This window comes from Oncorhynchus clarkii, unplaced genomic scaffold (genome assembly GCF_045791955.1).
Source record: "Oncorhynchus clarkii lewisi isolate Uvic-CL-2024 unplaced genomic scaffold, UVic_Ocla_1.0 unplaced_contig_4687_pilon_pilon, whole genome shotgun sequence".
NCBI lineage: Eukaryota > Metazoa > Chordata > Actinopteri > Salmoniformes > Salmonidae > Oncorhynchus > Oncorhynchus clarkii.
In genome coordinates, this window is record NW_027261111.1 from 101833 (window position 1) to 124798 (window position 22966).

General features: G+C 42.2%; 2 protein-coding genes across 2 annotated transcripts in view; one reads left to right on the plus strand and one right to left on the minus strand.

Moving 5' to 3' along the window:
* LOC139404891 (collagen alpha-1(III) chain-like) overlaps window positions 1-2939 on the minus strand; it is a 65214-nt gene extending 62275 nt beyond the window's left edge. Inside the window, exon 1 of the mRNA XM_071147427.1 lies at window positions 2916-2939. Coding sequence (XP_071003528.1) covers window positions 2916-2939 — 24 coding nt within the window. The remainder of the gene's footprint in view (window positions 1-2915) is intronic.
* A 7780-nt stretch (window positions 2940-10719) lies between these two features.
* Window positions 10720-14412, plus strand: LOC139404893 (tubulin alpha chain-like). Its single transcript, XM_071147430.1, has 4 exons — window positions 10720-10830; window positions 12536-12758; window positions 12865-13013; window positions 13279-14412. The coding sequence occupies exons 1-4, from the start codon at window positions 10828-10830 to the stop codon at window positions 14254-14256; spliced, it is 1353 nt and encodes a 450-aa protein (XP_071003531.1). The 5' UTR covers window positions 10720-10827; the 3' UTR covers window positions 14257-14412.
* The last annotated feature ends 8554 nt before the right edge of the window (window positions 14413-22966 follow it).

The window sequence follows — 22966 nt, forward strand, 5'->3', positions numbered from 1 at the left end:
TATTACTCCAGTGCTAGCCTCTCTACACTGGCTTCCTGTTAAGGCAAGGTTTTACTGCTAACCTACAAAGCATTACATGGGCTTGCTCCTACCTATCTCTCTGATTTGGTCCTGCCGTACATACCTATACGTACGCTACGGTCACAAGACGCAGGCCTCCTAATTGTCCCTAGAATTTCTAAGCAGACAGCTGGAGGCAGGGCTTTCTCCAATAGAGCTCAATTTTTATGGAATGGTCTGCCTACCCATGTGAGAGACGCAAACTCGGTCTCAACCTTTAAGTCTTTACTGAAGACTCATCTCTTCAGTGGGTCATATGATTGAGTGTAGTCTGGCCCAAGAGTGGGATGGTGAACAGAAAGGCTCTGGAGCAACGAACCCCCCCTGCTGTCTCTGCCTGGCCGGTTCCCCTCTTTCCACTGGGATTCTCTGCCTCTAACCCTATTACAGGGGCTGAGTCACTGACTTACTGGTGCTCTTTCATACCGTCCCTAGGAGGGGTGCGTTACTTGAGTGGGTTGAGTCACTGATGTGATCTTCCTGTCTGGGTTGGCGCCCCCCCTTGGGTTGTGCCGTGGCGGAGATCTTTGTGGGCTATTCTCGGCCTTGTCTCGGGATGGTAAGTTGGTGGTTGAAGATATCCCTCTAGTGGTGTGTGGGCTGTGCTTTGGCAAAGTGGGTGGGGTTATATCCTGCCTGTTTGGCCCTGTCCGGGGGTATCATCGGATGGGGCCACAGTGTCTCCTGACCCCTCCTGTCTCAGCCTCCAGTATTTATGCTGCAGTAGTTTATGTGTCGGGGGGCTCGGGTCAGTTTGTTATATCTGGAGTACTTCTCCTGTCTTATCCGGTGTCCTGTGTGAATTTAAGTATGCTCTCTCTAATTCGCTCTCTTCTCTCTCTCTTTCTTTCTCTCTCTCTGGCAGGAGCTGAGCCCTAGGACCATGCCTCAGGACTACCTGGCATGATGACTCCTTGCTGTCCCCAGTCCACCTGGCCGTGCTGCTCTTCCAGTTTCAACTGTTCTGCCTGTGATTATTAATATTTAACCATGCTGGTCATTTCTGAACATTTGAACATCTTGGCCATGTTCTGTTATAATCTCCACCCGGCACAGCCAGAAGAGGACTGGCCACCCCTCATAGCCTGGTTCCTCTCTAGGTTTCTTCCTAAGTTTTGGCCTTTCTAGGGAGTTTTTCCTAGAAGTTATAAAATACAATCTTACAGTGTTAAGCTTTCACAAGGCATTTCAGAGAAACAAGATTGTCATTTTGGTAAGTATAGAACGGAGTCATGAGTGCATTCAGGTTCCGTGTTCAGTGTTCAGTGTTCCGTGTTCCGTGTTCCGTGTTCCGTGGCAAATTCTTCTTCACAAATAGACAAACGTTCTGTTCAGAACAACCCCAAAAGGGTATGACGCCATGTCATCTTGTAACTGTACATCAAACATATTGATCATAAACGTTGACACTGTGTATGATATAAATATGTGCGAAGTGCAGACCCGGGTGTTTTAACTTGCTTGTATGATATTAAAGTGGTATTTATTATCTTCAACGTCTCATCTTTCAAAAATACATTGAGACGTCTTAATTTACAACATTTCCCTCACTCAGAGGGAGGGGCAAAAGTAGCGGGAAAAATACTTATTTTACACCATAATTTGCAAATAAATTCATTAAAAATCCTACAATGTGATGTTCTGAAAAAAAATTCTCATTTTGTCTGTCATAGTTGAAGTGTACCTATGATGAAAATCACAGGCCTCTCTCATCTTTTTAAGTGGGAGAACTTGCACAATTGGTGGCTGACTAAATACTTTTTTGCCCCACTGTATAGGTCCTATCTGAGCCAAGCTGTACTGGGCTGGCCTGGTTTGTCTCTCAGCCAAAAGCCATACAGAGTTGTGAAGCACAGAGACTGTGAGCTTTGGTATCATTTATAGCATGTTATTTGTACAGTGACTGCTTTCCAATTGAAGTGCCTATCAGTGCTCAAATCAGGCCATTCTCAACCCGTGTATAAGATAGCAGGGAGAATGATCCAAATCACAGGAAACACATGAAGTCACACGTATAACTATCTCAACAATAGCAATCTTGACTCGGTACAGAAACAGCTTTTGTTTAAGAGCTATTGAACATTGAAATCCGTAATATTAATTTTTTGTTGTTGTTAAAAAAACAAACAATAAAACAAAGACGTTGATTGTTCGCCATCCTCCCCTAATTCAGATTCACATTTTCATAATTATGGCATGAAACTGAATATCTAATACAAAAAAAAAAATGGTATACCCTTTATTTACCTAGGCAAGTCAGTTAAAAACAAATTCTTATTTTCAGTGACGACCTAGGAACAGTGGGTTAACTGGTCTAGGAACAGTGGGTTTAACTGCCTGTTCAGGGGCGAAATGACAGATTTGTACCTTGTCAGCTCAGGGGTTTGAACTTGCAACCTTCCGGTTGCTAGTCCACCGCTCTAGCCACTAGGTTACCCTGCCACCCCTACCCTCTAGCCACTAGGTTACCCTGCCGCCTCTACACTCTAACCATTAGGTTACCCTGCCACCACTAGGCTACCCTGCCGCCTCTACACTCTAACCACTAGGCTACCCTGCCGCCTCTACACTCTAACCACTAGGTTACCCTGCCACCTCTACACTCTAACCACTAGGTTACCCTGCCGCCTCTACACTCTAACCACTAGGCTACCCTGCCACCTCTACACTCTAACCACTAGGCTACCCTGCCACCTCTACACTCTAACCACTAGGTTACCCTGCCGCCTCTACACTCTAACCACTAGGTTACCCTGCCGCCTCTACACTCTAACCACTAGGCTACCCTGGTGCTATACTGTATGTAGGAATGACATCATGGAAGGGATCCCTCCTACTGCAGTGTACTGACTTACCGTAGGCGTCTGTAGGCTAGCCATAGAGAATGATATTAGGGCTCTAGTAGTCAAACTACTACTACTGGTGACCCTTTTGGAATCATGTGCAAACGGGTCATCAGGAGAGATCAGCCAATCGTGAAGAAGAAAATGGACTACTTCAAAATGGAGATAGCATCGATGGCGCTGCCCATTCTGTCACAGACGCCATTATGGCACGGATACATTGACGATGCCTCTTTCCGTCTCCGAGGCTAGCCGAGGCTATTGGCAGGTAAAATCCGCTGCGTCATTTTTAGCCAAGGAGTGACTCAATTATTGATATTCGGTAGTGATTCAACCCAACATTTCTGCTGAACTTGTACATTTATGCTGATTACATCTTGACTGAGATGGATCTCCCTTGGGTGGGAGCCTCTCCAGCAACAAACTTGGTATGAAATACTATTAATGACTGGGCTATTTTCTCCTATCATTTTCACTTACCAAACATCACATAGTGGATAAGTTGAAACATTTTTACATTCAGCATCACTATATACGTAGTATTCATTATAAATGAATTACTGAAACTAAATGTTTTTAAGGCCCACGTTTTATGATAATTATTTATAAGCAGATCTTCTAGATGTATTGTATTATGTATTTTACAGAGGGGGCAAACTGACTGGACCAGACAAAGATTTCCCCCCCATATTCTCCCTAGCAAGTGGTTCCTTCCAAGGTGCACAGAGCAAAGAGATGCCTATGCTGGAAGTTAGATCATGTTTCTATGCTACCCATGTTTCTATGCTACCCAAGTTTATATGCTACCCATGTTTATATGCTACCCGTGTTTCTATTCTACCCATGTTTCTATGCTATCCATGTTTCTATGCTACCCATGTGTCTATGCTACCCATGTGTCTATGCTACCCGTGTTTCTATTCTACCCATGTTTCTATGCTATCCATGTTTCTATGCTACCCATGTTTCTATGCTACCCATGTTTCTATGCTACCCATGTGTCTATGCTACCCATGTGCCTATGCTACCCATGTGTCTATGCTACCCATGTGTCTATGCTACCCATGTTTCTATGCTACCCATGTGTCTATGCTACCCATGTGTCTATGCTATCCATGTTTCTATGCTACCCATGTTTCTATGCTACCCATGTGTCTATGCTACCCATGTGTCTATGCTACCCATGTGTCTATGCTACCCATGTTTCTATGCTACCCATGTTTCTATGCTACCCATGTGTCTATGCTACCCATGTTTCTATGCTACCCATGTTTCTATGCTACCCATGTGTCTATGCTACCCATGTGTCTATGCTACCCATGTTTCTATGCTACCCATGTTTCTATGCTACCCATGTGTCTATGCTACCCATGTGTCTATGCTACCCATGTGTCTATGCTACCCATGTTTCTTTATTCTTACATTTTTTTTCACCTTTAATTAACCAGGGAGGCCAGTTGAGAACAAGTTCTCATTTACAACTGCGACCTGGCCAAGATAAAGCAAAGCAGTGCGACACAGACAACAACACAGAGTTAGTTACACGTGGGATAAATGGCTAGGCTATCCATGTTTCTAGACTATCCATTGAATAACTGACATTGAATTCATTTCCCAGGAATAAGGCTTCATTATCATGCCTTTTAAAGCTTATTTTCTACGAATCTTTTGAGAGGCTATAGGTGTAACCCAACACCCTTATTTTGTGTCGCCCCACCCATCCCCATCCCCTCCCCCACCCGTCTCCCGTCCCCTACTCCTCCCCCACACTCTTCTCCCCTAGACAATCCCTCTCCTCTTGCCCACTATTCCCCCCCTAACCCACCCTTTTCTCCCTCCCCTCTCTTCCCCACCTCACCCCTCCCTCATCCGTCTCCCCCTCCCCCACGCTTCTCCCCTACACCATCCCTTCGTCTTTGTCCTCGTTGTTTTCATAACAGGGTTTTTCCTGAATTGCAGTGGCATTTTTTACTAAATGTACTGAATAAAGACTCACATTTCTTTCAATATTTTACCCAGATTTGAGCAGAGTTACAGCAAAGCATATTAAGTTTATTGTAACAAAGAGCCACCAGTCAGGAGGATACAGACAGCTCAAGAGGTATGCTTAGATGTACAGAAAAATAAGACATATACTGTATTTTACATAGAATTAAGCTTATGGCTCTAGATTTTGGTGCTTTAAAAAATGCACAATTCTCCAACTTACAAACGAGATGGGGGGGGTGGCCTAGCCCCCCTCCAGACCACTCCCCATCAGTCCTCATGTACTCTGTGCCCCCCTCTCAGATTTGTGGGGTGCATGACACCCCTGATAGATCACATCACTCTAATAAATACTTTTTAAAGGGTTAAATTCCTTAGATTTGAGCATCTGTGGCTTCCATTGAACCAAAATCCTCAATAAACAAAAAAAATGTCTAATTGCTGTTATCACTCCTACTGGTGACACAATGTTATCATAATGGTCAATATTATTTAATGTCATTAAGCTGCCATATTAGTTGATTTAGGCCAGTAAGATGTGCCCATTGTGGCTTAGTTGGTAGAGCATGTACCACCATAGTTATTTATTCACCCATTATTTCTATCTCTACTTTGCACATTCTTCCACTGCAAATCTACCATTCCAGTGTTTTACTTGCTATATTGTATTTACTTTGCCACCATGGCCTTTGTTTTGCCTTTATCTCCCTTATCTCACCTCATTTGCTCACATCGTATATAGACTCGTTTATACTGTATTATTGACTGTATGTTTGTTTTATTCCATGTGTAACTCTGTGTCGTTGTATGTGTCGAACTGCTTTGCTTTATCTTGGCCAGGTCGCAATTGTAAATGAGAACTTGTTCTCAACTTGCCTACCTGGTTAAATAAAGGTGTTCTCAACTTGCCTACCTGGTTAAATAAAGGTGTTCTCAACTAGCCTACCTGGTTAAATAAAGGTGTTCTCAACTAGCCTACCTGGTTAAATAAAGGTGTTCTCAACTAGCCTACCTGGTTAAATAAAGGTGTTCTCAACTAGCCTCCCTGGTTAAATAAAGGTGTTCTCAACTAGCCTACCTGGTTAAATAAAGGTGTTCTCAACTAGCCTACCTGGTTAAATAAAGGTGTTCTCAACTGGCCTACCTGGTTAAATAAAGGTGTTCTCAACTAGCCTACCTGGTTAAATAAAGGTGTTCTCAACTAGCCTACCTGGTTAAATAAAGGTGTTCTCAACTAGCCTACCTGGTTAAATAAAGGTGTTCTCAACTGGCCTACCTGGTTAAATAAAGGTGTTCTCAACTAGCCTACCTGGTTAAATAAAGGTGTTCTCAACTAGCCTACCTGGTTAAATAAAGGTGTTCTCAACTAGCCTACCTGGTTAAATAAAGGTGTTCTCAACTAGCCTCCCTGGTTAAATAAAGGTGTTCTCAACTAGCCTACCTGGTTAAATAAAGGTGTTCTCAACTAGCCTACCTGGTTAAATAAAGGTGTTCTCAACTTGCCTACCTGGTTAAATAAAGGTGTTCTCAACTAGCCTACCTGGTTAAATAAAGGTGTTCTCAACTAGCCTACCTGGTTAAATAAAGGTGTTCTCAACTAGCCTACCTGGTTAAATAAAGGTGTTCTCAACTAGCCTCCCTGGTTAAATAAAGGTGTTCTCAACTAGCCTACCTGGTTAAATAAAGGTGTTCTCAACTAGCCTACCTGGTTAAATAAAGGTGTTCTCAACTGGCCTACCTGGTTAAATAAAGGTGTTCTCAACTAGCCTACCTGGTTAAATAAAGGTGTTCTCAACTAGCCTACCTGGTTAAATAAAGGTGTTCTCAACTAGCCTACCTGGTTAAATAAAGGTGTTCTCAACTGGCCTACCTGGTTAAATAAAGGTGTTCTCAACTAGCCTACCTGGTTAAATAAAGGTGTTCTCAACTAGCCTACCTGGTTAAATAAAGGTGTTCTCAACTAGCCTACCTGGTTAAATAAAGGTGTTCTCAACTAGCCTCCCTGGTTAAATAAAGGTGTTCTCAACTAGCCTCCCTGGTTAAATAAAGGTGTTCTCAACTAGCCTCCCTGGTTAAATAAAGGTGTTCTCAACTAGCCTACCTGGTTAAATAAAGGTGTTCTCAACTAGCCTACCTGGTTAAATAAAGGTGTTCTCAACTAGCCTACCTGGTTAAATAAAGGTGTTCTCAACTAGCCTCCCTGGTTAAATAAAGGTGTTCTCAACTAGCCTACCTGGTTAAATAAAGGTGTTCTCAACTAGCCTACCTGGTTAAATAAAGGTGTTCTCAACTAGCCTACCTGGTTAAATAAAGGTGTTCTCAACTAGCCTCCCTGGTTAAATAAAGGTGTTCTCAACTAGCCTCCCTGGTTAAATAAAGGTGTTCTCAACTAGCCTCCCTGGTTAAATAAAGGTGTTCTCAACTAGCCTACCTGGTTAAATAAAGGTGTTCTCAACTAGCCTCCCTGGTTAAATAAAGGTGTTCTCAACTAGCCTACCTGGTTAAATAAAGGTGTTCTCAACTAGCCTACCTGGTTAAATAAAGGTGTTCTCAACTAGCCTACCTGGTTAAATAAAGGTGTTCTCAACTAGCCTCCCTGGTTAAATAAAGGTGTTCTCAACTGGCCTCCCTGGTTAAATAAAGGTGTTCTCAACTGGCCTACCTGGTTAAATAAAGGTGTTCTCAACTAGCCTCCCTGGTTAAATAAAGGTGTTCTCAACTGGCCTCCCTGGTTAAATAAAGGTGTTCTCAACTAGCCTCCCTGGTTAAATAAAGGTGTTCTCAACTAGCCTCCCTGGTTAAATAAAGGTGTTCTCAACTAGCCTCCCTGGTTAAATAAAGGTGTTCTCAACTAGCCTACCTGGTTAAATAAAGGTGTTCTCAACTAGCCTCCCTGGTTAAATAAAGGTGTTCTCAACTAGCCTACCTGGTTAAATAAAGGTGTTCTCAACTAGCCTACCTGGTTAAATAAAGGTGTTCTCAACTAGCCTACCTGGTTAAATAAAGGTGTTCTCAACTAGCCTCCCTGGTTAAATAAAGGTGTTCTCAACTGGCCTCCCTGGTTAAATAAAGGTGTTCTCAACTGGCCTACCTGGTTAAATAAAGGTGTTCTCAACTAGCCTCCCTGGTTAAATAAAGGTGTTCTCAACTAGCCTCCCTGGTTAAATAAAGGTGTTCTCAACTGGCCTCCCTGGTTAAATAAAGGTGTTCTCAACTAGCCTACCTGGTTAAATAAAGGTGTTCTCAACTAGCCTACCTGGTTAAATAAAGGTGTTCTCAACTAGCCTACCTGGTTAAATAAAGGTGTTCTCAACTAGCCTACCTGGTTAAATAAAGGTGTTCTCAACTAGCCTACCTGGTTAAATAAAGGTGTTCTCAACTAGCCTACCTGGTTAAATAAAGGTGTTCTCAACTAGCCTACCTGGTTAAATAAAGGTGTTCTCAACTAGCCTACCTGGTTAAATAAAGGTGTTCTCAACTAGCCTACCTGGTTAAATAAAGGTGTTCTCAACTAGCCTACCTGGTTAAATAAAGGTGTTCTCAACTAGCCTACCTGGTTAAATAAAGGTGTTCTCAACTAGCCTACCTGGTTAAATAAAGGTGTTCTCAACTAGCCTACCTGGTTAAATAAAGGTGTTCTCAACTGGCCTACCTGGTTAAATAAAGGTGTTCTCAACTAGCCTCCCTGGTTAAATAAAGGTGTTCTCAACTAGCCTACCTGGTTAAATAAAGGTGTTCTCAACTAGCCTACCTGGTTAAATAAAGGTGTTCTCAACTAGCCTACCTGGTTAAATAAAGGTGTTCTCAACTAGCCTACCTGGTTAAATAAAGGTGTTCTCAACTAGCCTACCTGGTTAAATAAAGGTGTTCTCAACTAGCCTACCTGGTTAAATAAAGGTGTTCTCAACTAGCCTACCTGGTTAAATAAAGGTGTTCTCAACTAGCCTACCTGGTTAAATAAAGGTGTTCTCAACTAGCCTACCTGGTTAAATAAAGGTGTTCTCAACTAGCCTACCTGGTTAAATAAAGGTGTTCTCAACTAGCCTACCTGGTTAAATAAAGGTGTTCTCAACTAGCCTACCTGGTTAAATAAAGGTGTTCTCAACTGGCCTACCTGGTTAAATAAAGGTGTTCTCAACTAGCCTACCTGGTTAAATAAAGGTGTTCTCAACTAGCCTACCTGGTTAAATAAAGGTGTTCTCAACTAGCCTACCTGGTTAAATAAAGGTGTTCTCAACTAGCCTACCTGGTTAAATAAAGGTGTTCTCAACTGGCCTACCTGGTTAAATAAAGGTGTTCTCAACTGGCCTACCTGGTTAAATAAAGGTGTTCTCAACTAGCCCACCTGGTTAAATAAAGGTGTTCTCAACTAGCCTACCTGGTTAAATAAAGGTGTTCTCAACTGGCCTACCTGGTTAAATAAAGGTGTTCTCAACTAGCCTACCTGGTTAAATAAAGGTGTTCTCAACTAGCCTACCTGGTTAAATAAAGGTGTTCTCAACTTGCCTACCTGGTTAAATAAAGGTGTTCTCAACTAGCCTACCTGGTTAAATAAAGGTGTTCTCAACTAGCCTACCTGGTTAAATAAAGGTGTTCTCAACTAGCCTACCTGGTTAAATAAAGGTGTTCTCAACTAGCCTACCTGGTTAAATAAAGGTGTTCTCAACTGGCCTACCTGGTTAAATAAAGGTGTTCTCAACTAGCCTACCTGGTTAAATAAAGGTGTTCTCAACTAGCCTACCTGGTTAAATAAAGGTGTTCTCAACTAGCCTACCTGGTTAAATAAAGGTGTTCTCAACTAGCCTACCTGGTTAAATAAAGGTGTTCTCAACTGGCCTACCTGGTTAAATAAAGGTGTTCTCAACTAGCCTACCTGGTTAAATAAAGGTGTTCTCAACTAGCCTACCTGGTTAAATAAAGGTGTTCTCAACTAGCCTACCTGGTTAAATAAAGGTGTTCTCAACTAGCCTACCTGGTTAAATAAAGGTGTTCTCAACTAGCCTACCTGGTTAAATAAAGGTGTTCTCAACTAGCCTACCTGGTTAAATAAAGGTGTTCTCAACTAGCCTACCTGGTTAAATAAAGGTGAAATAAATAAAAGGTTGTGGGTTCATTTCCCACAAGGGATCAGTATTAAAAAAAAGTCACAAAAAAAAATGTACTCACTACGGCAAGTTGCTCTGGATAACAGTGTCTGCTAAAATGTAATGTAAAAAATAGAGTTATTTTCCTTAAGTACCATTCTAGTTTGTTCAGCCATCCCTATCAGAAAAAATGAATAGGGTTTTGGAATAGAGGCCAGACATGAGGTCTGAGGTTCACACAGGTTTAGGACATCTTATATGTTTTGTTTTATGAGATAATATCAGTCAGTTAACATGACTTATGAATTATGAAATCTTTATGTGCTTTGTGTAAAAAAAAAAAAAAAATGTATTACACCAATGCTTCAAAATGCACAAAAAAAGAGTGAAGTTAGCTAATGAAGATAATCTCATAGAACAAAACGTATAAAATATCCTATATCTGTGTTTACCACATAACCCATGTTCGGCCTTTATCGAACGAAATCCCTACAAAAACGTAATTCATTTTCATCCAACGAACCATGTCGGAGTTAATGCCTACAAAAAGACGCCATTACTATTTCTCTCCACGCAACAGCAATTCGAGAACGACCCACCAACGGTGTCCCCAGCCAACCAGATTCTGATGTGGCTTCCTGAAGGAGGAGGGACTTGTTCTTTTCATACCAACCGTGTCCCCAGCCAACCAGACTCTGATGTAGCTTCCTGAAGGAGGAGGGACTTACTAACTTACTGCCTGTCTGTCTGCTTTCCAGGCATATAAAAACCCCACCTCTTCCTTTCTCCGACAGTTCTGCCTTCTCTTCTGAATCCTCGACGTCAGCCTGTGAAGGAAAAGAAAACTAGACAAAATGGTGAGTGCTGACGCAGATTATAAAATAATTTATGTATTTATTTCACATGGTATTCAAACGAAAATGATAGGATTAGATAAAGTTGAAAGCATGTGGACGATGGATTCTGTTATATAAAGACCATGGAGGTGGCACATGCCTGAAACTAGTTTTGCCAATTACTTATTCATTTTGTCATTGCCTAGTTAAATAAAGGTTACATTTAATTACAACGTCAGTGTACTCATCGTTATATAAAGTATTTAGAACGTACTGTTTTAGTAAAAATGAATGCAGTAAGAAATAAATAACGTACCAAGTTCACCCATCCTGAGAATGTAATCTAATGCGCAGTTGGCTTTGATTCCCGCCCTTAACTATCTCATTATCAGCGGATTCTCTGCGTTGCCTGTTGATGTTAGTGTTATGTATACAGCTAATTAAGGATACATGGGATTTACAATTATTTATGTAAAATAAAACATAAAAAAATAAATAAATAAATCTATTTGTTTGAAAGAATCTATAGCTGTACATCCAATGTGGGTCATTGTTCTACTTGTTCATAGACTGTCCATTGTTTAAATGCATTTAAATGAAACACAGCTTCAGGACAAACACGAATTGCAGATTTTTTTGAAAATTATATTACAAATTTTTTTTTTTTTTTGAAAAAAGAGATTTCGGCATTTCAAAGAGGAGGATGACATGACGCTAAGAAAAGAAGCGGTTTAGGATGGTAGCCATTTTCTGTGAGATCTGTCGCTGTTCCACTGCAGTTGGTGCGCAGCTGGTTGGAGGGAGAAGGAGAGCGGGGGGAGTAGGGGGTGGCGCACAGGAACAAGGCACACCTTTTCGTCTCTGCTCCTCTGCTCGTAAAGATACAGGGTCATTAAAAAAACGCCTCTAATGGCAGGATTTGCAAGATGACTTGTCAACAATATGTTTATGTTATATAGTATCGTTGAGAAATTGAGTTACTTAGAAATGTCCTTGTTTTGGGGTGAAAAACACTTTTTGTCCATTAAAATAACATCAAATTGATCAGAAATACAGTGTAGACATTGTTGTAAATGACTCATGTAGCTGGAAACGACTTATTTATTTTCATGAGTTCTGTATACCAAAGATGGTGACCAAGAGGATAGCCTAGCCAATGGCTGTGTTTGAGAGCATCAAAACGATGGCTGACTGATCTACAAATTAACTTTCATCATAAATAAAGACTATTATTTGTAGATCAGTCAGTCACAATTGACCCTTGATACATTGCGTTTTTGATCCTCTTGGATAGAGCCAATGACTTTGAATAAAATCAAATGTATTTAACTAGGTAAGTCAGTTAAGAATACATTCTTATCTACATTGACGGCCTACACCGCGCTCGCCAGCTTGCAAGTCCTTCGTTCAACGAATGGGGTTTTGGAATAACCTCAGACCTTATGTTTGGCGTTTTAACACAGGCTTAGGAGATTTTTTTTATTTATTACCAACTCTAGATGCTTACATTCTCAGTTACGTTAGGGCATTATATTACTGTAATAGATAGACAATAAAAGGGAAATGGAGAAAGCAAGGTTGTCTTTTAGTAGGAGTTTTTTTTTAAACTATCATGTTAGTTTACTCTTTAATATTCTATGAAACGGCTTTAAACCTGAACATTTGCCTAGGCATGATTTGATTCAAGTTTCCATGTGGTTGATCTCTTGTACCTCCTCTCTTTCAGCGTGAGTGTATTTCCATGCATGTGGGCCAAGCCGGAGTCCAGATGGGTAATGCCTGTTGGGAGCTGTACTGCCTGGAGCATGGGATCCAGCCGGACGGACAGATGCCCAGTGACAAGACTCGTGGCGGTGGAGACGACTCCTTCAACACCTTCTTCAGTGAGACCGGAGCCGGAAAGCATGTCCCCCGAGCCATCTTCGTTGACCTGGAGCCCACTGTCATCGGTAAGATGAGACATCCTACAGGAAGTCTATTGGTTCATAATCTTTTAACTGAGTTGATTTTAATATTCTGTCTGAAGATATTCTGACTCTACCTTTTGTCTTTCAGATGAGGTGAGGACTGGTATCTATCGCCAGCTGTTCCACCCTGAGCAGCTGATCACTGGTAAGGAGGATGCTGCCAACAACTACGCCCGCGGTCACTACACCATCGGCAAGGAGATCATTGACATCGTGCTGGACAGGACACGCAAACTGGTGAGTCATCATTCTGAAATGGGGTTCTAGTTAGGTTTCTACAGGGAACCTTTTTCCTTCAAGGTTCTTCTATGGAAGAAGGTTATCTAAAAGGTGTTTTTTTTGGGGTGGTCCTACCTAGAAGATACAGGGTTATTTCACAGGAACAAGCAAAAAAAAAAAAAACTTTGTTTTCTGGGTAAACTGGGCAAACAGGTTCTCTATTGTATTCTTACTGGCGTAACATCATATGTCGTGAATGTTATTGTACCATTTCTCCATTCAGGCTGACCAGTGTACAGGTCTCCAGGGGTTCCTCATCTTCCACAGCTTCGGAGGAGGCACCGGTTCTGGTTTCACCTCCCTGCTGATGGAACGTCTGTCTGTGGACTACGGAAAGAAGTCTAAGCTTGAGTTCGCCGTTTACCCAGCTCCCCAGGTGTCCACGGCTGTGGTGGAGCCCTACAACTCCATCCTGACCACTCACACCACCCTGGAACACTCTGACTGTGCCTTCATGGTGGACAATGAGGCCATCTATGACATCTGCCGCAGGAACCTCGATATTGAGCGTCCCTCGTACACCAACCTCAACAGGCTCATTGGTCAGATCGTCTCCTCCATCACTGCCTCCCTGCGTTTCGATGGAGCCCTGAATGTTGATCTGACAGAGTTCCAGACCAACTTGGTGCCCTACCCCCGTATCCACTTCCCTCTGGCCACCTATGCCCCAGTCATCTCCGCTGAGAAGGCCTATCACGAGCAGCTGTCAGTCGCTGACATCACCAACGCCTGCTTCGAGCCGGCCAATCAGATGGTGAAGTGTGACCCTCGTCACGGCAAATACATGGCCTGCTGTCTCCTGTACCGTGGTGACGTTGTTCCCAAAGATGTCAACTCTGCCATCGCTGCCATCAAAACCAAGAGGAGTATCCAGTTTGTGGACTGGTGTCCCACTGGCTTCAAGGTGGGTATCAACTACCAGCCCCCTACGGTGGTTCCTGGAGGAGACCTGGCCAAGGTCCAGAGGGCTGTGTGCATGCTGAGTAACACCACAGCCATCGCTGAGGCCTGGGCCCGTCTGGACCACAAGTTCGACTTGATGTATGCCAAGAGAGCCTTCGTGCACTGGTACGTTGGTGAGGGAATGGAGGAGGGAGAGTTCTCTGAGGCCAGAGAAGACATGGCAGCCCTGGAGAAGGACTATGAAGAGGTGGGCACTGACAGCGTGGGAGAAGAGGATGAGGAGGGAGAGGAATATTAAAGGGTTAAACAAACTAGGTGTTTGCCGCCCTACATTCCAACACTGTTGGAGTCCTACACTTAATGTGACAGCAACACATTCCCCACTGCCGTGGTAACAGTCTGTTACACCTAGTCATGTTGTGTCAGGGTTCTCAATAAACGCACCATAAACCAACTCCATAAATGTCATGTCTCCTGTCTAGATGGAAAATAGAATGTCAAATGAGTTTGGTTTTTTTTTGGGGGGGAGGAGAATCTGTGGGGCTTTTTGCAGAGGCCACCACCTACTGCTGTCAATATTAACGCTGTTGTAACCTACTGAAGTGGCACAGGTAAAAAATCACAATCATATTTTATCCTCTGAGTGACTCATTAAACTTGATTTTTTTTGGGGGGGGGATCTATGGATATTTGGTAGTGATTCAACCCAACATTTCTGCTGAACTTCTACATGAATGCTGATTGCAACTATATTGAGCTGAATCCCCCTTGGGTGGGAGCCTCTCTAGCAGCGAAGGTGGTACTCTGCCTCCATCCTGTACTCACTGATATTTGACTGGGCTATTTGCTCTGGCCATTTCCACCTAGCAAACATCACATACACAGGGACATGTTGCAGCTCTAGTGTTCTCATCTGCAATCAGGAGGTGGCACAGTAACCAAATGTCTTTATAAAGTGCTTATACAGAAACCCAGCCTAAAACGGCAAGCAATGCAGATGTAGAAGCATGGGGCTAGGAAAACTCCCTAGAAAAGCAGGAACCTCGCGAGAGGAACCAGGCTATGAGGAGTGGCCAGTCCTCTTCTGGCTGTGCTGGGTGGAGATTATAACAATGTGGCCAAGATGTTCATAGATGACCAGCAGGGTCAGATAGTAATCTGTGGTTGTAGAGGGTCAGCACCTCCGAAGTAACTCAGTTGGTTTTTCATAGCCGATCATTCGGAGTCTCTACTACTCCTGTCTCTGGAGTTGAACAGCAGGTCTGAGACGGGTAGCACGTCCGGTGAACAGGTCAGGGTTCCATAGCAGCAGGCAGAACAGATGAAACTGGAGCAGCAGCACGACCAAGTGGACTGGGGACAGCAAGGAGTCACCATGCCAGGTAGTCCTGAGGCATGGTCCCAAGACTGGGTACAGCAAGGAGTCATCAGGCCAGGTAGGTCCCAGGGCTCAAGTCCTCCAGGAGGGGTGGGAGAGAGAATTAGGAGCGTACTTACATTCACACAGGACACCCAGGTAAGACAGGAGAAATACTCTAGACAATAAGACTGACCCTAGCCTTCCCCGACACTATGGAAGCATAAATACTGGAAGTAGTGCTGTGGGAAATGTACAAGGACTGACGCCATAGAGATGTCTAGAGATCTCTGCTTGGAATGAACCTGTTTTAGCATAGATATCGCCAAATAAAGGCTTCCATCTAGTAGTCAGCTGGGTGGGGATGCTTATGGTGTGTACGGGTAGCCTAGTGGTTAGAGCGTTGGACTAGTAACCGAAAGGTTGCAAGTTCCTATCCCGAGCTGACAAGGTACAAATCTGTCATTCTGCCCCTGAACAGGCAGCACCTAGGCCGTCATTGAAAATAAGAATTTGTTCTTAACTGACTTGCCTGGTTAAATAAATGATCAGTTTTGGTTCAAGACTGCATCACAGCAGGTGGTGGAAAATCATCAATAAATACAAAATACATAACCTAAATGGCAAATCACACACCATAATGGGACAATCGCTATAACTGACACCTGTCCTGTATCATTTAATTCTGGCTTCTTTCTCATCAGTGGTGTATAGAATGCCTATGTGCCTAACACCAACCCAGTGGTTTTCAACCTGTGGGTACTGCAGTTGGTCTGCAATTTACTTTTTAAAATGCTTTTTTTTTTGTAGATATATTTTTATAGAATTTTGTCATATAATATTTTTTTCAATGAAGAGCAATAAACAATGCCATTTAGTATATATTTTTTTGGGTCTCAAACCAATAAGTTACGAACCTTCTACCAGTTCCATGAGTTACGGACCTTCTAGCAGCTCCATGAGTTACGGACCTTCTAGCAGCTCCATGAGTTACGGACCTTCTACCAGTTCCATGAGTTACGAACCTTCTACCAGTTCCATGAGTTACGGACCTTCTAGCAGCTCCATGAGTTACGGACCTTCTAGCAGCTCCATGAGTTACAGACCTTCTAGCAGCTCCATGAGTTACGGACCTTCTAGCAGCTCCATGAGTTACAGACCTTCTAGCAGCTCCATGAGTTACAGACCTTCTAGCAGCTCCATGAGTTACAGACCTTCTACCAGTTCCATGAGTTACGGACCTTCTAGCAGCTCCATGAGTTACAGACCTTCTAGCAGCTCCATGAGTTACGGACCTTCTAGCAGCTCCATGAGTTACAGACCTTCTAGCAGCTCCATGAGTTACGGACCTTCTAGCAGCTCCATGAGTTACAGACCTTCTAGCAGTTCCATGAGTTACGGACCTTCTAGCAGTTCCATGAGTTACAGACCTTCTAGCAGCTCCATGAGTTACAGACCTTCTACCAGTTCCATGAGTTACGGACCTTCTAGCAGCTCCATGAGTTACAGACCTTCTAGCAGCTCCATGAGTTACAGACCTTCTAGCAGCTCCATGAGTTACAGACCTAGCAGCTCCATGAGTTATAGACCTTCTAGCAGCTCCATGAGTTACAGACCTTCTAGCAGCTCCATGAGTTCCAGACCTTCTAGCAGCTCCATGAGTTACAGACCTTCTAGCAGCTCCATGAGTTACAGACCTAGCAGCTCCAGCTCTAGCAGCTCCTTCCTCGGAGACGAGGCCTACCCCAAAGTATTTAATGAAATTCCATTTTGCCTCTGTTGTCATTCAGTAAAACGTCTTAAGGATCTGACAATTTTTTTCTCCAATTTTAGCCTAAAATGACATACCCAAATCTAACTGCCTGTAGCTCAGGACCAGAAGCAAGGATATACATATTCGTGATGCCATTTGAGAGGAAACACTTTGAAGGTTGTGGAAATGTGAAATTGATGTAGGAGAATATAACAATATAGATCTGGTAAAAGATAATACAAAGAAAAAAAACATTTATTTTCCTTTTTTTGTTTTCTATCAACTTTGAAAATAAAGAGAAAGGCCATTATATCATTAAGTAGTCTAGGCGCGATATACATTTTGGCCACTAGATGGCAGTAGCGTATGTGCAAAGTTTTACACTGATCCAATTAACCATTGCATTACTGTTCAAAATGTTGTCTCAAATCTGCACAAATGTGCTGAATTGGTCAATTGATACATTTTCAAGTACATAACTATAGAGAACATCTAAAAATGATATGGTAATGAAAAATGTAAGTTTACACACTTCCAGGAATGTCCTAAATTATGGATAATTAGCTTCCCTTCAGAAAATACGCTAACCTAACTAATACACTAATCTAGATGGGATGACCAGACACAGCAGGGGTTCAAACTGTAGAACCCAGTTCCTACATTTGAATATAAAGATTAATTTTATCAAACAAAACTATGCTACATTTGATCTCTGGGACCCTCAGAATCACAAATCAGAGCCAGATTACTGAATGTAGGTACATTATTTACCTTCAGAGGTGAATGTATCAAACCAGTTGCCGTGATAAAAGTGTTATGTTGTTATACACTCTCCTCAAACAATAGCATGGTATTTTTTCACTGTAATAGCTACTGTTAATTAACAAGAGTTTAAGCTTTCTGTTTTAATATAATACATGTCTATGTCCTGGGAAATGTTCATGTCACTTACAACGTTGTGCTAATCACGTTAGCTCAACCGTCCCGCTTTGGGGATACCGATCCCGTATTATCCAATACCTAATATTAGATCATGGGAAACTGAGTGAACAAATAACACAACAATTACATTTAGTTCATAAACAAAGTTATGCAACACCCAATGCCCGTGTGTGAAAAGTAATTGCCCCCTGACACTCAATAACTGGTTGTGCCACTCCAACCAAACACTTCCTGTAGTTGTTGATGAGTCTCTCAAGTCACATTTTGGCCCACTCTTCCATGCAGAACTGCTCTACATTCATCATCTACATCCTACATCCATCAACTACATCCTACATCCATCAACTACATCCTACATCACCATCTACATCCACCATCTACATCCATCATCTACATCCATCATCTACATCCATCATCTACATCCTACATCCACAATCTACATCCATCATCTACATCCATCATCTACATCCTACATCCATCATCTACATCCATCATCTACATCCTACATCCACAATCTACATCCATCATCTACATCCATCATCTACATCCATCATCTACATCCTACATCCACAATCTACATCCATCATCTACATCCACAATCTACATCCATCATCTACATCCATCATCTACATCCTACATCCATCACCTACATCCACAATCTACATCCATCATCTACAGCCACAATCTACATCCATCATCTACATCCATCATCTACATCCATCATCTACATCCATCATCTACATCCATCATCTACATCCATCATCTACATCCTACATCCACAATCTACATCCATCATCTACATCCATCATCTACATCCACCACCTACATCCATCATCTACATCCTACATCCACAATCTACATCCATCATCTACATCCACCATCTACATCCACCATCTACATCCATCATCTACATCCACAATCTACATCCGTCATCTACATCCACAATCTACATCCATCATCTACATCCATCATCTACATCCTACATCCACAATCTACATCCATCATCTACATCCATCATCTACATCCACCACCTACATCCACCATCTACATCCTACATCCATCAGCTACATCCATCATCTACATCCATCTTCTACATCCATCATCTGCATCCTACATCCACCATCTACATCCATCATCTACATCCATCCTGACACTCAATAACTGGTTGTGCCACTCCAACCAAACACTTCCTGTAGTTGTTGATGAGTCTCTCAAGTCACATTTTGGCCCACTCTTCCATGCAGAACTGCTCTACATTCATCATCTACATCCTACATCCATCAACTACATCCTACATCCATCAACTACATCCTACATCACCATCTACATCCACCATCTACATCCACCATCTACATCCATCATCTACATCCATCATCTACATCCATCATCTACATCCTACATCCATCATCTACATCCACCACCTACATCCATCATCTACATCCATCATCTACATCCTACATCCACAATCTACATCCATCATCTACATCCATCATCTACATCCATCATCTACATCCTACATCCACAATCTACATCCATCGTCTACATCCGTCATCTACATCCATCATCTACATCCTACATCCATCATCTACATCCATCATCTACATCCTACATCCACAATCTACATCCATCATCTACATCCATCATCTACATCCATCATCTACATCCATCATCTACATCCTACATCCACAATCTACATCCATCATCTACATCCACAATCTACATCCATCATCTACATCCATCATCTACATCCTACATCCATCATCTACATCCACAATCTACATCCATCATCTACATCCACAATCTACATCCATCATCTACATCCATCATCTACATCCATCATCTACATTCTACATCCACAATCTACATCCATCATCTACATCCATCATCTACATCCACCACCTACATCCATCATCTCCATCCTACATCCATCATCTACATCCACAATCTACATCCATCATCTACATCCATCATCTACATCCTACATCCATCATCTACATCCACAATCTACATCCATCATCTACATCCACAATCTACATCCATCATCTACATCCATCATCTACATCCATCATCTACATCCTACATCCACAATCTACATCCATCATCTACATCCACCATCTACATCCACCATCTACATCCACCATCTACATCCATCATCTACATCCACAATCTACATCCGTCATCTACATCCACAATCTACATCCATCATCTACATCCATCATCTACATCCATCATCTACATCCTACATCCACAATCTACATCCATCATCTACATCCACCATCTACATCCACCACCTACATCCACCATCTACATCCTACATCCATCATCTACATCCATTATCTACATCCATCTTCTACATCCATCATCTACATCCTACATCCATTATCTACATCCACCATCTACATCCATCATCTACATCCATCATCTGCATCCTACATCCACCATCTACATCCATCATCTACATCCATCATCTACATCCTACATCCACCATCTACATCCATCATCTACATCCATCATCTACATCCATCATCTACATCCACCATCTACATCCACCATCTACATCCATCATCTACATCCACCATCTACATCCACCATCTACATCCATCATCTACATCCATCATCTACATCCATCATCTACATCCATCATCTACATCCTACATCCATTATCTACATCCACCATCTACATCCATCAGCTACATCCATCATCTACATCCTACATCCACTATCTACATCCATCATCTACATCCATCATCTACATCCATCATCTACATCCTACATCCACCATCTACATCCACCATCTACATCCATCATCTACATCCTACATCCATTATCTACATCCATCATCTACATCCACCACCTACATCCATCATCTACATCCATCATCTACATCCTACATCCACCATCTACATCCATCATCTACATCCTACATCCACCATCTACATCCATCATCTACATCCATCATCTACATCCATCAACTACATCCTACATCACCATCTACATCCATCATCTACATCCTACATCCACCATCTACATCCATTATCTACATCCACCATCTACATCCATCATCTACATCCATCATCTACATCCTACATCCGTTATCTACATCCACCATCTACATCCATCATCTACATCCTACATCCATCATCTACATCCACAATCTACATCCATCATCTACATCCTACATCCACAATCTACATCCATCATCTACATCCACCATCTACATCCACCACCTACATCCACCATCTACATCCTACATCCATCATCTACATCCATTATCTACATCCATCTTCTACATCCATCATCTACATCCTACATCCATTATCTACATCCACCATCTACATCCATCATCTACATCCATCATCTGCATCCTACATCCACCATCTACATCCATCATCTACATCCATCATCTACATCCTACATCCACCATCTACATCCACCATCTACATCCATCATCTACATCCATCATCTACATCCATCATCTACATCCATCATCTACATCCATCATCTACATCCACCACCTACATCCACCATCTACATCCTACATCCACAATCTACATCCATCATCTACATCCATCTTCTACATCCATCATCTACATCCATTATCTACATCCATCATCTACATCCATCATCTACATCCACCATCTACATCCTACATCCACCATCTACATCCATCATCTACATCCATCCTGACACTCAATAACTGGTTGTGCCACTCCAACCAAACACTTCCTGTAGTTGTTGATGAGTCTCTCAAGTCACATTTTGGCCCACTCTTCCATGCAGAACTGCTCTACATTCATCATCTACATCCTACATCCATCAACTACATCCTACATCCATCAACTACATCCTATATCACCATCTACATCCACCATCTACATCCACCATCTACATCCATCATCTACATCCATCATCTACATCCATCATCTACATCCTACATCCACAATCTACATCCATCATCTACATCCATCATCTACATCAATCATCTACATCCTACATCCATCATCTACATCCATCATCTACATCCTACATCCACAATCTACATCCATCATCTACATCCATCATCTACATCCACAATCTACATCCATCATCTACATCCTACATCCACAATCTACATCCATCATCTACATCCATCATCTACATCCATCATCTACATCCTACATCCATCATCTACATCCTACATCCACAATCTACATCCATCATCTACATCCACAATCTACATCCATCATCTACATCCATCATCTACATCCATCATCTACATCCTACATCCACAATCTACATCCATCATCTACATCCACAATCTACATCCATCATCTACATCCATCATCTACATCCTACATCCATCATCTACATCCACAATCTACATCCATCATCTACATCCACAATCTACATCCATCATCTACATCCATCATCTACATCCATCATCTACATCCTACATCCACAATCTACATCCATCATCTACATCCATCATCTACATCCACCACCTACATCCATCATCTACATCCTACATCCACAATCTACATCCATCATCTACATCCACCATCTACATCCACCATCTACATCCACCATCTACATCCATCATCTACATCCACAATCTACATCCGTCATCTACATCCACCATCTACATCCATCATCTACATCCATCATCTACTTCCACAATCTACATCCATCATCTACATCCACAATCTACATCCACCACCTACATCCACCATCTACATCCTACATCCATCATCTACATCCATCATCTACATCCATCTTCTACATCCATCATCTACATCCTACATCCATTATCTACATCCACCATCTACATCCATCATCTACATCCATCATCTACATCCATCATCTACATCCATCATCTGCATCCTACATCCACCATCTACATCCATCATCTACATCCATCATCTACATCCTACATCCACCATCTACATCCATCATCTACATCCATCATCTACATCCATC

Excerpts from the sequence above, each read along its gene's own strand:
- LOC139404893 (XM_071147430.1), top strand. Across the intron at positions 12,759-12,864 it reads CCTGGAGCCCACTGTCATCG|ATGAGGTGAGGACTGGTATC; the intron begins GTAAGATGAGAC and ends TTTGTCTTTCAG. Across the intron at positions 13,014-13,278 it reads TGGACAGGACACGCAAACTG|GCTGACCAGTGTACAGGTCT; the intron begins GTGAGTCATCAT and ends TTCTCCATTCAG.